The 15,955-nt window shown below is 43.0% G+C and overlaps 1 protein-coding gene across 1 annotated transcript in view; it reads left to right on the top strand.

Moving 5' to 3' along the window:
- Positions 1–15,955, top strand: part of gfra2b (GDNF family receptor alpha 2b) — a 62,306-nt gene that overhangs the window by 28,260 nt on the left and 18,091 nt on the right. Inside the window, exons 4-5 of the mRNA XM_079660502.1 lie at positions 4,437–4,636; positions 4,902–5,089. Coding sequence (XP_079516628.1) covers positions 4,437–4,636; positions 4,902–5,089 — 388 coding nt within the window. The remainder of the gene's footprint in view (positions 1–4,436; positions 4,637–4,901; positions 5,090–15,955) is intronic.

The raw sequence follows: 15,955 nt of genomic DNA, 5'->3' as shown, positions 1-15,955 counted from the left end.
CGACTCAAGAAACGTGTCCGTCCACACGAGACCGCTCGAGCCGCTGGAGACACTGTAGTACATATGCCGGGCCTGTAAGTGGCGCTGTACTCCCGCCACAAAATACACCAAAAGCAGCGAAGAAGACCCCCCCCATGGGCACAAGGTTGCTTTTAAGCTTGTTGCAGATGGTTGTGGTCGAGAAGCTGTAGATTTTGCACTAACATCTGTCTCATGGTTAGTAGCTACTGGAGCAAGAAAGCAACCCGTGATTGTTGTTGTTGGCGAAACGCATCAGCATTGACGCGGGTGTGAGCAGGAGAGGTGGGGAGAGGCGGGGAGAGGCTGTGGCGTCATAGATTCAGGAAATGATCGTATAGGGCGTACAAACGGAGCCGCAAGCGTGTCGTCCCCAGACCCAGCCACCTTGGGAGCCAGTTTCAACGCTTATCGGTTTCAGACTGCGAAACCACGGCTCTGTTTCGGCCTCGTGTGGACGAACCGTCGATACGATAAAGAGCTTTAGCGATACAACTGATATCGTCTCCGTGTGGACGGGGCCTTAATCCAACCCGAGGCATATCTCTAGATCCTGTAAACATGAAACCTTATTTTATTCTTTGTTACGTTCCCTATTGGGCAAGGGGGAGACAAAGGGGAAATAACACGACCAGAGTGGTATTGGTAATAATTATAAGTGGTTTTATTACAACAAGAGAGAACTTCAAAAGGAAGTTTATAAAACAAAACCCTCCCGTTACACGGGGTACAAAATGTGTTTGTTGCTATAACAACACCACCTATAACCCCAGGGATTCTATGAACAGTATCCCGGACACGAGCCCCCATTTGTTACGGCCTGGCTCATAGGCTTCAACAAAGATGGGAGACTAGACAAGTTAAGTGTAACAAAAAGTATATTTATTTGCAATACCACAAAAACCAAAGGTCTTCAAAGAAACCTAATAAATGTGGAAGTCAGTTATCAGTAATGATTGGGTGTATGGGTGTGTGAAAATGTGCAGAACAAAGACGCGGCCGTGTCCAACCGAAGAGTGAGAGCTCAGTTTGGGTTGGTGTTGGCCTTTTATGTCGACGGCCCAGGAGTGGCTCATCAGGTTGATCACCTGAAACACAAACAAGAGCCAGCAAGCAGAACACAAAGACAGAGACCTCTAGTGGAGCGGAGGGGGTCGTAACATTCTTATAGGAACATCCTCTTCTCTTCTTCTTCACGTCCTTTTTGTAGAATTTTTACTTGTGACATTTTTTTGGACGTTTTTAATCAGAATTCTTTCGTGGAAATAAATCTGAACATCGATTTTTTTTCAGGAATTTTAACCTTTTTCTCATAAATCTTATTATAACAAAAATACATATATTTAAATTATTATCTTAATAATATAAAAAATGATTCAACAATTTTCTCAGAAATCTTTTAATAAAAAGAAAAAACATTTCAAGCAATTTTTTTCTCAGAATTTCAAATGTTTAAATATACTGATGAAAAGTAACGTTAAGAAAAAATTATGAAAAATTATATATATATATTTTTTAAAACTATATTTTAGTTTTTGGAATTTCAATTTTTTAGAATCTTGAAAATGTTTCAATCATTTTGTAAAAAGAATCAACAATTTTCAAATTTTTCTCAGAAATCTTCTAACAAAAAAGTATATTTAAGAGAATTTTCTCAAAATATATCCTAGAATAAATAAAAGTGTTAGTCCCAGCTGAAGCAGATCCTGTAAACAGAACACCTTATTCTATTCTAAGAGGAACATCTGAACCTGTCCCTATCAAGTTTGGGTCTTTATCATGTTCTGTTGCTTTTACCTCTTTGAATATTTTGTACGGCGTCCTTGGGTGTGATGAAAGACACCTTCAATAAAATGTATTATTGAATAAATGCATTATCACGTCCTCCTTCCTTCATCTCTCTCTCTCTCTGTCACAACCCGACCTCCTTTCCTGTTTCCTCCCTCCTTCTCTCCCCCCTAACTCCCTCCAGTTCTGCTGCTGACCTCGTTAGATCATGTCTCACTGCTGAGTATATATATATATATAATAAAGAATACGTGTGTGTGTGTGTGTGTGTGTGTGTGTGTGTGTCTGTGTGTGTGTGTGTGTGTGTGTGTGTGTGTGTGTGTGTGTGTGTGTGTGTGTGTGTGTGTGTGTGTGTGAGAGATAACAGGACGACTCAGGGCAAGTCTCTAATTGGCCGAACTCCTGCCAGGATACATATATGATCCCTCTCTGGTGTGTATGTACCTATTGCTGCTTTTACTTCTTCTTCTCTGAAATGCATTTGTCAAGGGTCTAAACATATAGAAATACAAAGATACGAAATGACTCCATAAATTCAAGTAACACATTAAATAATAGGAGAGATTTTGAGTAAAAGATTTAAACACATACTCGTTGTTATCGGTGTAAGAGAGACAAGTACTAACTAGCAATAAGTACATATGAACTTAGTGTGTTAGGTTTTAAATAGTCATGTACAACTCACATGAAAAGAAGAAACTATTCATTTTTTAAACATCTGAAAGGAAGTTAAGAATCCTAAAATATTCCAGCTCTTCTCCTTGACTGAAAAACTTCCCACGATAATTTGGTCTTTAGTGAAAAGAGAGAGAAGCTTTAATCAGATCAAAAGGAAAAAATGTTTTAGTTCTTAATTTTGACTTTTCTTTCAGAATTATGACTTTCTCAGGATTCTTCAAAAAAATAAAAAAATAATGTAATTTCTTCATCATTTTACTTTTCATCAATATATTTAAAAATGTTCTTTTTTTACTTGTTTTTCTTTCAGAGATTTCTGAGGAAAATGTCAAAATTGTTGAATATTTGTTCAAGATTATGAAAACATTTTTAAATCGTTTTCTCGGAAATTCAAAGAATTCTGAAGAAAAATTAATTTTTAAGATTTATGAGAGTATTTCTAAATTCTGAGAAAAAAAATCAACGATTCTGAGGAAAAAAAGAAGAATTTTAAATATATATATTTGAGGTTAAAATAAGATTTATGACAAAAATGTCAAAATTCCAAAAAAAGTTTCGATATTCAGATTTATTTTTCCGGTTCTCAAAAAAATTCTAAATTCCCATAAAAAACATTTATATATTTGTTTATGAAAATCTAAGAATTCTGAAGAATAAAGTCAAAACAAATTAGTTCCTCAGATATTTACCAATATTTTGTTTACTTAAGTTGATCTCATCAAACCAACCGAGGAATATACAGCTCCTCAATCCTGCAGCCTTTCCTGGAAACACCTCGGTAGATCAGACTGTGTGTGTGTGTGTGTGTGTGTGTGTGTGTGTGTGTGTGTGTGTGTGTGTGTGTGTGTGTGTGTGTGTGTGTGTGTGTGTGTGTGTGTGTGTGTGTGTGTGTGTTTGCTGTCAGTAGGAGTTTGAGGTCTTAGAGCAAAATCGAAGCAGTCTTTGTCAGTGAGAATAAAACACTCACTGCAGTACTCCCATCTTGTACTCCCCTAAATGTGTGTGTGTGTGTGTGTGTGTGTGTGTGTGTGTATGTGTATGTGTGTGTGTGTGTGTGTGCATGTCGATGCGCTGTTTGTGTGTGTGTGTGTTTGTGTGTGTGTGTGTTTGTGTGTATGCGCTGTCAGTGTGTGCGCTTTTGGTGTTAGCATACAGTTTCAAACATCGAGGTTATCTGCAGGGGAAGCAGCACAGTGTGAATCGCTCACTGAACACACTGATACTGCAGACACACACACACACACACACACACACACACACACACACAAACACACACACACACACACACACACACTCTGGTTAATTATGCTTAATTGCATGTGACAGGTGTTGACAGCTCACAGCGGTGGCCTCTCCATCACCTCTCTGTCTCTCTCTCTCTCTCTCTCTCTGTCTCTCTCTCTCTCTCTCTCTCTCTCTCTCTCTCTCTCTCTCTCTCTCTCTCTCTCTCTCTCTCTCTCTCTCTCTCGCTTCACTTAAACTGATATTGTATTTAGTGCAGAAAATAATTAATAATAAATAACCTGCTGTTTATTAAAGTAAATAATGTGATGCTCACACTAACTTTAAGAACTGTGGAGTTGTTCTGTAAACTTTGCTCCAGATGTTTTTGTCTCTCTTGTCATTTCAAATGTATTTTTCAGTAATTCTCAATCGTATAAAAAGTTGATTAGTTTATCTACAGTAATGTTATGTTACTTTGTAGTCGTTTTGAGTCTCTTTGTATTCGTTTCGTATCTTTTGATGTAATTTTCTGTGGCTGGTAGTCATTTTGTGTTGTTTTGTCTCTTTCTAGCCCTTTCTGTCGTTTTGTGTGTCTTTGTGTTATCTTTCCATCTCTTTTCGATTACCTTAAGACTCTTTTAACGGATCTTACAGTCATCTAGTGTCTCTCAGATTATTTATTTTCCTCTGACGTCCTTTTTCAATCTTTTCTTCTTCGTACCCTTTAGACTCGTCTCTGTCGAGGATGAGCCCCTGCTCGGAGGCGGGGAAACCCTGTAACCCGTGTCTGGACGCGGCGAAGTCGTGTAATCTGAACGAGACGTGCAAACGCCTTCGATCTGCATACAATTCCATCTGCAGCAAGGCCACGCCCCCTCAGTCCACGCTGGCCAATCAGGAGCCCTGCAGCCGCAAGAGATGTCAGAAGGTGGGTGCAGAAATACCTTAAAAATATATTTTAAAAAACTGAGTTTATTTATGAACACCAAGCATCAGCATAAAAAGACATGGTATTGTAGAATATAATATATATATAATATGTTCAAATAATTTAATTCATTTAATTTAATCAGTTCTTTACATTGCCTGAACTCACGAGAGTTTCGCTAAGAATATCTAAATCAAACCAATCAGAAGTGCGTATTCAACCATGTGATGTAATGAATGTAATAAATGCCCTCCTCTGTGCCCAGGCTCTGCGTCAGTTCTTCGAGCGAGTCTCCTGGGAGCTCAGCTACCCCCTGCTGTTCTGCTCCTGCTCCGATCAGGCCTGCGCCGAGCGCCGCCGCCGCACCATCGTCCCGTCCTGCTCCCACCAGGAGAGAACCAGGCCGTCCTGTCTGGAGCTGAGGGCCAACTGCCGCTCTGACGCGCTCTGCAGGTGAGAGCTAACGCTAGGCTATCTGTGAGGAGCTAATGCTACGCTACACATATCTATTTCTATAGATATAAAGGAACGACAGCACGGTCACATGACTTCACGTCACCACCGCTAAGCTAAAGGAGGCTAATGTTGGGCTATAAAGGAACTACAGCACGGTCACATGACTTCACGCCACCACCGCTAAGCTAAAGGAGGCTAATGTTGGGCTATAACGGAACTACAGCACGGTCACATGACTTCACGCCACCACCGCTAAGCTAAAGGAGGCTAATGTTGGGCTATAGAGGAACTACAGCACGGTCACATGACTTCACGCCATCTGGAGTGATGACCTGCTGAGTCATCTTAAGGTTTTAGGACTCATTCCTACAGCTCTGTAAACATTGCTGCATGGTTCTGGAGTCGTTGGGTCTCAAGACATCGAAGCTTTTGAAAATAAATTAGATCCACAGCATGTAGGGTTTAAAGACGAGGCTAAATATTGAATGCAAACTATGTTGATAAAACAGATATTTGCTCCGTGTGTGTATATAAATATTATACTTCTCATATATCTCTACTTCCTGCTGAGTGTTTCCTCGCTGCAGCTGTGACTGAACTCTGAATCTGCAATGCTAATAATCCTCCGGTCCAAAACCCCTCAGAGCTCCCGCAGGTCTGCATTACTGGAGACAAAGACTGTATTTAATTACTCTTTCTGTCAATCAGAGCCCCAGCAGTCATTTCATCACAGCAGGGGGTCCAGCCCCAGAGGACTGAATAATATCAGGTTAATGGAGGCTCAACTCAGAGGAGGAGAAGTACTCAGATCTGGTACTTGAGTAAAAGTAGAAGTACCAGATTGTAGGAATACTCTGTTATGGTGCGTTCCCCCCCGATGCTCCGCTCTAATCGAGTCTCACCACGGCTTGCAGTTGTTTTTATACCTTCTGTGGAAGCCCATCAAACGCTGTCGTGTCTCGGTTCATTATCATCCAGCGTCGCACACAGCTTGGAGACTTTCATCTTCTCATCCAGGAACTGATGACGGACGCTTCCCTACGGTATTTGAGGAGGACCAGTGATCGGTTTGAGGATCTGTGAACTCCGATTGGTGTCAGGATTTCTCAGATGCACACAAACTCGTATTTCTCCGGGAACCCATCACATCACATCACATGTTAGAAGCTTTTATCCAAAGAGACTCACATACTCAATACTGAGGGCAATCCGCACAGGAGCACTTTGGGGTGAAGTGTCTCAGGGACACAACGACATGCTGACTGCAGTGGGGTTTGAACCTGTCCCAACACCAAGGCTCTATCCACTGCGCCACACGCCTCCACACGCCTCCACGTGGACAAGGACCTGTTCAAATGACATGAACAGCGACGACAATGTTTTCTTCCATCTTCACTTCAGCAGGACGTCAGAGGGAATCCTAACACTGATTGGCTTTCGCGAGAATGCAAATTTGACGCTCGAGTTGAAAGGATTTGGCGACTGACGCGGCCCCCTTCAATCGAGCTGTTCACGCCGCCGGAGCAAATTGGCGTCTATCGCTTCTTGACGTTCTCTTTAAATGAATTTACAACGCGCCCAAAAGTCTCATCACGTCCGGTGTGAACGCAGCATAACAAGAGAACACACGAATACACATTGAAGATATTACTGAAGTGGGATGATTATTTTATTGGTTTTGCAATTCAAATATCGGATGGCTTGATTATTTAACATCTTCATTACAAAAGAAGAAGTTAAATATACTTTAGTTCAGACATTCTCTCACGTTGTTGTTTCTGCTGCACGAGACTGAGCTGCTGCAGTGTGTCTGTTTCTAGAGATCTGAAAAAGATGAAGCTGCAGAGAAAGCTTCAGGCTGTGTCTCTCACACTGAGAATTTGGATTAATATTTGTGTGTGTGTGTGTGTGTGTGTGTGTGTGTGTGTGTGTGTGTGTGTGTGTGTGTGTGTGTGTGTGTGTGTGTGTGTGTGTGTGTGTGTGTGTGTGTGTGTGTGTTCTCCCTGTGGAGTCCTTGTGTAAACACTCACAGCTTCACATCCTGCAGCCCTAACACGCAGGTTTTTCTTCTTTAAAACGTTTGTAAATCGAAATGAAATCAAGTTTTCCTCAGATTGTCTCCTGACAATAATCTCGAGCTTTCAAAAGATGTTTCAGATATTATCAAATGTACAGAAGCTTTACTTATATATTCATATGCATTTTGTGTGCGTCACTCTTTAGTGTCCCCTGGTCTCCAGCTGTGTGCGTCACTCTTTAGTGTCCCCTGGTCTCCAGCTGTGTGCGTCACTCTTTAGTGTCCCCTGGTCTCCCAGCTGTGTGCGTCATTCTTTAGTGTCCCCTGGTCTCCAGCTGTGTGCGTCACTTTTTAGTGTCCCCTGGTCTCCCAGCTGTGTGCGTCACTCTTTAGTCTCCCCTGGTCTCCCAGCTGTGTGCGTCACTCTTTAGTGTCCCCTGGTCTCCTAGCTGTCTGTGTCACTCTTTAGTGTCCCCTGGTCTCCCAGCTGTGTGCATCACTCTTTAGTCTCCACTGGTCTCCCAGCTGTGTGCGTCACTCTTTAGTGTCCCCTGGTCTCCTAGCTGTGTGTGTCACTCTTTAGTGTCCCCTGGTCTCCAGCTGTGTGTGTCACTCTTTAGTGTCCCCTGGTCTCCCAGCTGTGTGCGTCACTCTTTAGTGTCCCCTGGTCTCCCAGCTGTGTGTGACACTTTTTAGTGTCCCCTGGTCTCCAGCTGTGTGCGTCACTCTTTAGTGTCCCCTGGTCTCCCGGCTGTGTGCGTCACTCTTTAGTGTCCCCTCTTCTCCAGCTGTGTGTGTCACTCTTTAGTGTCCCCTGGTCTCCCAGCGATGTGCGTCACTCTTTAGTGTCCTCTGGTCTCGCAGCTGTGTGCGTCACTCTTTAGTGTCCCCTGGTCTCCTAGCTGTGTGTGTCACTCTTTAGTGTCCCCTGGTCTCCAGCTGTGTGCGTCACTCTTTAGTGTCCCCTGGTCTCCTAGCTGTGTGTGTCACTCTTTAGTGTCCCCTGGTCTCCAGCTGTGTGCGTCACTCTTTAGTGTCCCCTGGTCTCCTAGCTGTGTGCGTCACTCTGTAGTGTCCCCTGGTCTCCAGCTGTGTGCGTCACTCTTTAGTGTCCCCTAGTCTCCCGGCTGTGTGCGTCACTCTTTAGTGTCCCCTGGTCTCCAGCTGTGTGCGTCACTCTTTATTGTCCCCTGGTCTCCAGCTGTGCACTCTTTAGTTAAAAAGACTGACTGAAACATACGTATAGGATTTATAAAATATGATGTGTATGTTTTTTATGTTTTATGTCTTTCCCTTGTATGTTTCTTTGTAAAGCGACCTTGATGGCGCTATATAAATTCAAGTTATGATTATTATTATGATGACTTGAAGACAAGCTGCATTTAGTCCACTTTATTGGTTCTTTTTCACATTTGCACAGTAACCCTTGTGAGGACTTTGTGATGTATCCCTTCTCTCTGATTCTGCAGGAAGTAATCAGTGAAATCAGCTGAAGGAGGGTTTAATCAAACAGGAAGTCAGCACACTTGTGGGTCAAAATTACCCGTTTGATTGGTAACTACCAGCTTTAAAGGTTAGAGGGACTCAAGTGGAGGAGTGACATCCTCGTCTCACCCCTCTTTACCAGGGACCGGGTGCCCTTCAGGAAAGAGTGTGTCAACTCTCCCAAGACGGTTAAATTAAATAGAAAATAAAAATTAATTCAAAATGATACCATAAATATATATTTAAGTTTTTATAATTAGGTAAAAATAAATTCAGATTAAAATTTATTAAAAATAATAATTACAAAATGTAAAAAGATAATTAAAAATGAATGAATAAATCTAACCGGCTTCACTTCAGAGTGTTTGGCGTTTTTTAAATGTGATATTTTGTTTTAAATCAGATTCTCTAACCTGTTTGTTTCATCCAAACTGCAGTGTCAAATAAATCCTGTTCATGTCTGTCTTTGGATTTAGAAATGATTTGTACTTATCTGATTCTGTTTTCTTCAAGTTTGTATCTACCTGGTCGAATGTACTTATTGTAAATCGCTCTGGATAAAAGCGTCAGCTAAATGTAATGACTCACTGCTGCGGGAGATGGTGCTTTATCTCAGAGGAGGAATGTTAATGCTTCCTCTGTTTTACATAAAGGTTTTAAATTGGTCTTTTCTAAGTGCTGAAATCTGGACTCCAGCACTTAGAAAGCAGATCAAAGTTTACCTCGTTAACGTTTTTAAATGCTTTGTATGAGTTAACTTAACCGTGCACTTTAATAAACATCCATTTGAATGCGTCACCGTTTTTATTCCTCTGTAGTCCCTGAGTCACGCTCCTATTGGCTAGCGCTCCAGCCAGTGTTGTAGTCAAGTCACCAATTCACGAGTCCGAGTCACTCTCGAGTCCCCACTCTTCGAGTCCGAGTCCGAGTCCGAGTCGAGTCCGAGTCTAAGTCCGATTCACCCAAGGAGTGATAGTAATCAGATCGGGACTCTTATTTTGAAGGAACTTTCACCGGAAGTCAATGCACGGCGGAGCAGTGTGAACACACATGTATAATGACGGATAGATGACGAAGGACTCAGTCCCGAAAATCGACACTCGAGTCCGACTCAAGTCCGAGTCCAGGACTCGAGTGCTCCATCTCTGGCTCCAATACATTGTAGCTGATAGAATAAGGGGGCGGGACATCTCTAAGCTGGTGGACCAATCACAACAGACTTGATAAAAGCTAGATAAAACCACACTATCATGGTCTTGGTCTGTGTGTGTGTGTGTGTGTGTGTGTGTGTGTGTGTCTGTGTGTGTGTGTGTGTGTGTGTGTGTGTGTGTGTGTGTGTGTGTGTGTGTGTGTGTGTGTGTGTGTGTGTGTGTGTGTGTGTGTGTGTGTGTGTGTGTGTGTGTGTGTGTGTGTGTGTGTGTGTGTGTCCACAGGGTGACACCGTTTACCTGCTCAGGTTTTCAGATATCACCCTCCAGAAGAAATATATACATTTCAAATGAAGATGAAGTGGGCCCTTTACGACCTTCAAAACACACACACACACACACACACACACACACACACACACACACACACACACACACACACACACACACACACACACACACACACACACTGTTTCCTTTCCTTATTGACTGTTGGAGGTTTCCATCAGGACTCATCTGCTGGATGTGGAGATTTATGAGCATTATCTTCCCCATGACCCCCATCAACACTTTCTATGTGTGTATGCAACACACACACACACACACACACACACACAGACACACACACACACACACACACACACACACACACACACACACACACACACACACACACACACACACACACACACACACACACACACACACACACACACATACATTGTGCACCGACCCCCGAGTGTGTTTTAAGGCGAGGAACCAATCTGAGGCTGGCGTCGCTCCATTACTCCGTCAATGAGGGAAATATCTGCAGAGGTCACAGAGGATGGTGTGTGTGTGTGTGTGTGTGTGTGTGTGTGTGTGTGTATGTGTGTGTGTGTGTGTGTGTGTGTGTGTGTGTGTGTGTGTGTGTGTGTGTGTGTGTGTGTGTGTGTGTGTGTGTGTCTGTGTGTGTGTGTGTGTGTGTGTGTGTGTGTGTGTGTGTGTGTGTGTGTGTGTGTGTGTTCTGTCTGTTTACAGAAGCGATGAGGAGAGAGATGAGTATTTAAAGAGGAAATAAGCAGAAGTAAACAAAGTACTTACATCCTGTACGTCATGAAAAGTACTTCATTACAAGTAAAAGTACTGCATATACAATATTTCTACATAAAAGTACACAAATACTCCCAACTTTGCCTAAATGTACACAAATGTTACTAGCTTCATGTAAAAGTACACAGTTAGTACAATCATTTTCTTTTCTAATATAATACAGATGATTTCACAATTAATATTAAATCGTAATATAGGGTTTTAATGTGTGTGTGTGTGTGTGTGTGTGTGTGTGTGTGTGTGTGTGTGTGTGTGTGTGTGTGTGTGTGCGTGCGTGCGTGCGTGTGTGTGTGTGTGTGTGTGTGTGTGTGTGTGTGTGTGTGTGTGTGTGTGTGTGTGTGTGTGTGTGTGTGTGTGTGTGTGTGTGTGTGTGTGTGTGTGTGTGTTTCCATCCCATGCTGTAATCCATATTCAGATTAAGTAACATACGCTTATATATCACGGTATTAATATGTCTTCACCGTCTGGATCATAAACTGATGATCTCTTTGTTCTCTTTCTCCGTGAGGTAACGCCAGCTGATCCAAAGCGAGCTACACTTTGCTCTGGGTATTTAAAAGTCGCTAAATCTTGTGAGAAAGTCAATTAATATTGCTGGACAGATGCTAAATGTAGTAAAAGTTGCTAAATCTGCCAAGAAAGTTGCTATCTAGTAAGAAAGTATTTGATCTAGCCTGAAAGCTGCTTCAACTAGCGACAGCGCGGCTTCATCGAGCAAAAAATTAAATAAATCTATCAAGATATTTGACTGAACTAGCGAGAGAGTCTCTAAGCTAGTGGGTAAAGTGGATCTAGTTAGAAAGTCGTCTAAGTTAGCACGATAGAGGCTTATCTGTCCAAAAAGAAACTTAAATAGCGAAAGAGAAACCTAATTTAGTAAGTTCAGTCAAGACATTGAATCCAACAAGCATTATGTATATATTACGTAAACAAAGAACATTGCTATCGTTAGCTATAAGCTAGCAGCCTGTCCACAGCTAGATAGACTGACATTCATGTATTTTACTGTCATTTATTAATATATTTGTAATCTTTGAATCGTCATGCGTCACCACACCCTGACTCTGCCTGCTGGGATGTGTGTTTCTACATGCAGGGAGTTTTAAAGTTGTGCCAGGTGGAAAGAAAGTTGCCTAATTTAGTAAAAAAGAGACTAAATGTAGCCTGAAAGTCATTCATGTCGTGAGAAGCGTCTCCTGGGATGTGTGTTTCCACATTAGGGAGTTTAAAGGTGTCCCAGGTGTGGAGACAGACTCTAACTGATCTGTAATCAGAGAGCTTTAGTGCAGAGGAAGGTGAGGAGGAGACCCTCTCCTCGTTAAAGATTCATCTGAACTAATCACAGAGAGAGAAGCTGAGACTCTCTGAGCTGAAACGTGCTTCCTGTGAATCACATCCAGACTCTCTGACCCGCTTTGGACTTGAAAGAATAAACAGATTTGAATAAGAGACGAAGGCGGAGGTGTGTGATGAAGCCTTGAGGGTTCAGTTAGGGGATCACAGCAGGGGGCACCACTCAGTCAGTCTGTGTTACTGTGGAGCTCAGGTTGTTCAGAACATTAGAGGGTCTACAAAGTACTGGAAAACACGAGTGACATCAGCAGGCCGTGGAGGAAGGGCGGGTTCCTTATGATATCTGAGGATGTTTATCTGTGATGAACAGGAAGTGATACCCGAGATATCATTTAGTCGGGAGAGACCCTAAAGTAATGAGCTGAATATAACAAGAAAGAAAAAGTGAAAGGTCCCATGTCATGCTTTTCCTGTTCGTCCCCTTGTGTTCTGCAGCTTCTGCATGTGACCGGTCTGCAGGGTCTCTAACCCTCAGAGTGCCCCCTGTAGGGAGTAACCCTCTCACAGAGAAGACCTGATCTGATCTGCCCCAGAACGCCTCCTTGTCTTTTTCCATTTTGTTCTTCTGGGGCAGGGTGACGTCTCTACGTCCAAATGGACCAATCCGCACACACGCTCACTCAGGCTGAGCTCCGCGGTGTCTCGCTGTCTCGCAGACCCCACGCAGCAACCAGGAAACCACCCCAGGAATCCAGCTCACACTGTCCGCTCCTCGAGCCTCACAGGGCGGAGCAGGGAGCCCCCCAACGTCCCCCCAACACGGCACATAATCACTGATGTTCCGCTGTAACGGTGGTTTACTCATCAGAGCAGAGTGGGCGAGCTGACCAATCAGAGCACAGTGGGCGAGCTGACCAATCAGAGCACAGTGGGCGAGCTGACCAATCAGAGCACAGTGGGCTCACAGGGAGGGGGGGGAGGAGCTCCAACAAGCCGTGTAGGACAGAGAGTGAACACACATAGAGATGCTGGATGAGACCAATGTGAGTTTGGAACATTGAACAATGTGAATCTATTCTAGTCGACCTCAACGATGGAACTATGATCAGTAGGAATGGCCGTGACACGGGACCTTTAAGACTTTAGTGTAAAGTTTCTAGATCTGGCGAGAAAGTTGCCACATTTTTATAACATTAATAATGAGGTGCAGTAAGGAGGGTGTTTCCTTATGATTTCTGTGATGGACATCTAGTGATATCATTTAGTCAGGACAGAAGATAAATCTAGCAAGAATAAAACAAAAAGTCACAAAAAGTTGCGGGATTGTCATTTTCTGTTTGTTTTTCAGTTTCATGTTGAAGTGTATACCTCTCTGTCCGGTCTCTTTGACTCGGGGAACTCTTCTGCTCCAGTTTATCTCAATTGCTTTATGAGCGTCACTATTTTGTGGACTTCATTTCGTACATTATATTTAGTTTGTTCTCAAAGTCTTCAGTTTGAAACCTGCTGATAACAGAAAGGCTCTCCACATAATCCTGCGTCTTGCTTCACTTCCTGCAATTAGCTCAGATGATGTTCTCACTGAGACAGAAAAGCACTGCAGGTTTCCTCGGTCCGGCTGGTTTCATTAAAACAGAGAGAACTTTTTAAAGAGCCCTGAGATATTTAACAGGGATTATTTCAGCAGCTCTGTTTGAAGGAAAACACAAAAACCCCTCACTCCTCTTCTGCCCTATTATTTATATTTTTAGACCACATCAGACCTTATGTGGGCCAGCTGTTACAGAATGAGGACTTTCTGTGTCAGAGACAGAAGAGGAAGTGGAGACATAAAACCTGTCAGAAAAAACAGAAACAAACTCAGACTGCGTCGCTAAATCTGGGACGAAAAGAAAATCAAAACACACTCAGCAAACGAGTTACAGAGACGTCACTGGAGGACATCTATCTGAGCACACACAGTCCCTTGATCCTCCTTAACAACGGTCTGTTCTCCTTAACAACGGTCTGTTCTCCTTAGCAGCTGTCTGTTCTCCTTAGCAACGGTCTGCTCTCCTTAGCAATGGTCTGTTCTCCTTAGCAACGGTCTGTTCTCTTCTCCTTAGCAACGGTCCGTTCTCCTGACCAATGGCCTGTTCTCCTTAGCAACGGTCTGTCCTCCTGAAAAAACAGTCTGCTCTCCTTAGCAATGGTTTGTTCTCCTTAGCAACAGTCTGATCGCAAGTATTAACAACCTCTGAGATGTCCAAATTGACCAATCAGAATCAAGTATTCAACTAAGCCGTGTAATAAATTGTCCTTTATTTTTAATGTTATAACCTGCTGCTACTCCATTACATTTATATATTCACTTACTTTAAAATGCTTATTATTACTTTCTTATCATTATTATTATTATTATTATTTTTAATAAGGTGCTTTATTAAATATGTTAACCTACTCTTTATTTTGTCTTTATCTGCACTGTCCCTTTGCTGTAACGATGTACATGTACCCGCAGTGATCTGATATCATGGCATCCAGAAAACAGCTCTTATAAATCATTAAGCATTCAATAATAAAAAGCTTCAAGCCTTTTGTCCTCGATGGCCACCGTAGATCTGAAAACACTCCACAACCTTTAGATCCACTGCCTCCTGTTAACGTGTGTGTGTGTGTGTGTGTGTGTGTTTGTGTGTGTGTGTGTGTGTGTGTGTGTGTGTGTGTGTGTGTGTGTGTGTGTGTGTGTGTGTGTGTGTGTGTGTGTGTTGTGATTGTGTGTTTGTCTTGTGTGTTAGCGTGTGTAAGTGTGTTTAGCACTTTATAAAAACACAGTCAGAGAGACACTGGAGGAAAGTGTTTGTGTGTCGCTGCAGGTTATCGTTCTTTCTTTTGTCTCGAGCTGACATTGTTGGCAGGATGACTCAAACACGAGACACACACACACACACACACACACACACACACACACACACACACACACACACTGACCCCTGTGTGAAAGTCAAAAGAGCATCACTCCGCCTGTCACACTTTATCATTCGCTGCAGCCGACAGACGAGGAAACACAAACACTCACAGTGAGCTGTGAATGTGTCATACACACACACACACACACACACACACACACACACACACACACACACACACACACACACACACACACACACCACAGTACACTGTACAGAATACAATTCTGTATCGAATTGGAGTCATAGGTCCTGTGACATTTAAAAAATGACTATTTTAATAATAACAAACAGCACTACTTTCTTACAAATATTCATATAAAATAGAGAAAATGAGGCGCAGGAATGAAAGCAGAGAGACACAGAGAGACACAGAGACACAAAGAGAGACACAGAGAGACACAGAGAGGCACAGAGAGACACAGAGAGACACAGAGAGACACAGAGAGGCACAGAGAGACACAGAGAGACACAGAGAGACACAGAGAGGCACAGAGAGACACAGAGAGACACAGAGAGACACAGAGAGGCACAGAGAGACACAGAGAGGCAGGAGACAGGAGACAGGAGACAGGAAACAGGAGACAGGAGGCAGGAGACAGGAGGCAGGAGACAGGAGACAGAAGACAGGAGACAGGAGACAGGAGACAGGAGACAGGAGACAGGAGACAGGAGGCAGGAGACAGGAGACAGGAGGCAGGAGACAGGAGACAGGAGGCAGGAGACAGGAGGCAGGAGACAGGAGATGATCTGCTGTGACTCTGTAGAAACAGCAGGACCTGCAGACTCTCTAACTGTCAGAGAGATCATCTGTTAGATCGGGTTTTACTGCGTTTCAGGAACATGCTACACATGTTTGTGTCGGTAGATTCAAATGATA

The sequence above is a fragment of the Notothenia rossii genome (assembly GCF_949606895.1).
Source record: "Notothenia rossii genome assembly, chromosome: 11".
NCBI lineage: Eukaryota > Metazoa > Chordata > Actinopteri > Perciformes > Nototheniidae > Notothenia > Notothenia rossii.
The sequence above is the reverse complement of the archived record's forward strand: the minus strand, read 5'-3'. Positions and strand labels throughout refer to the sequence as shown.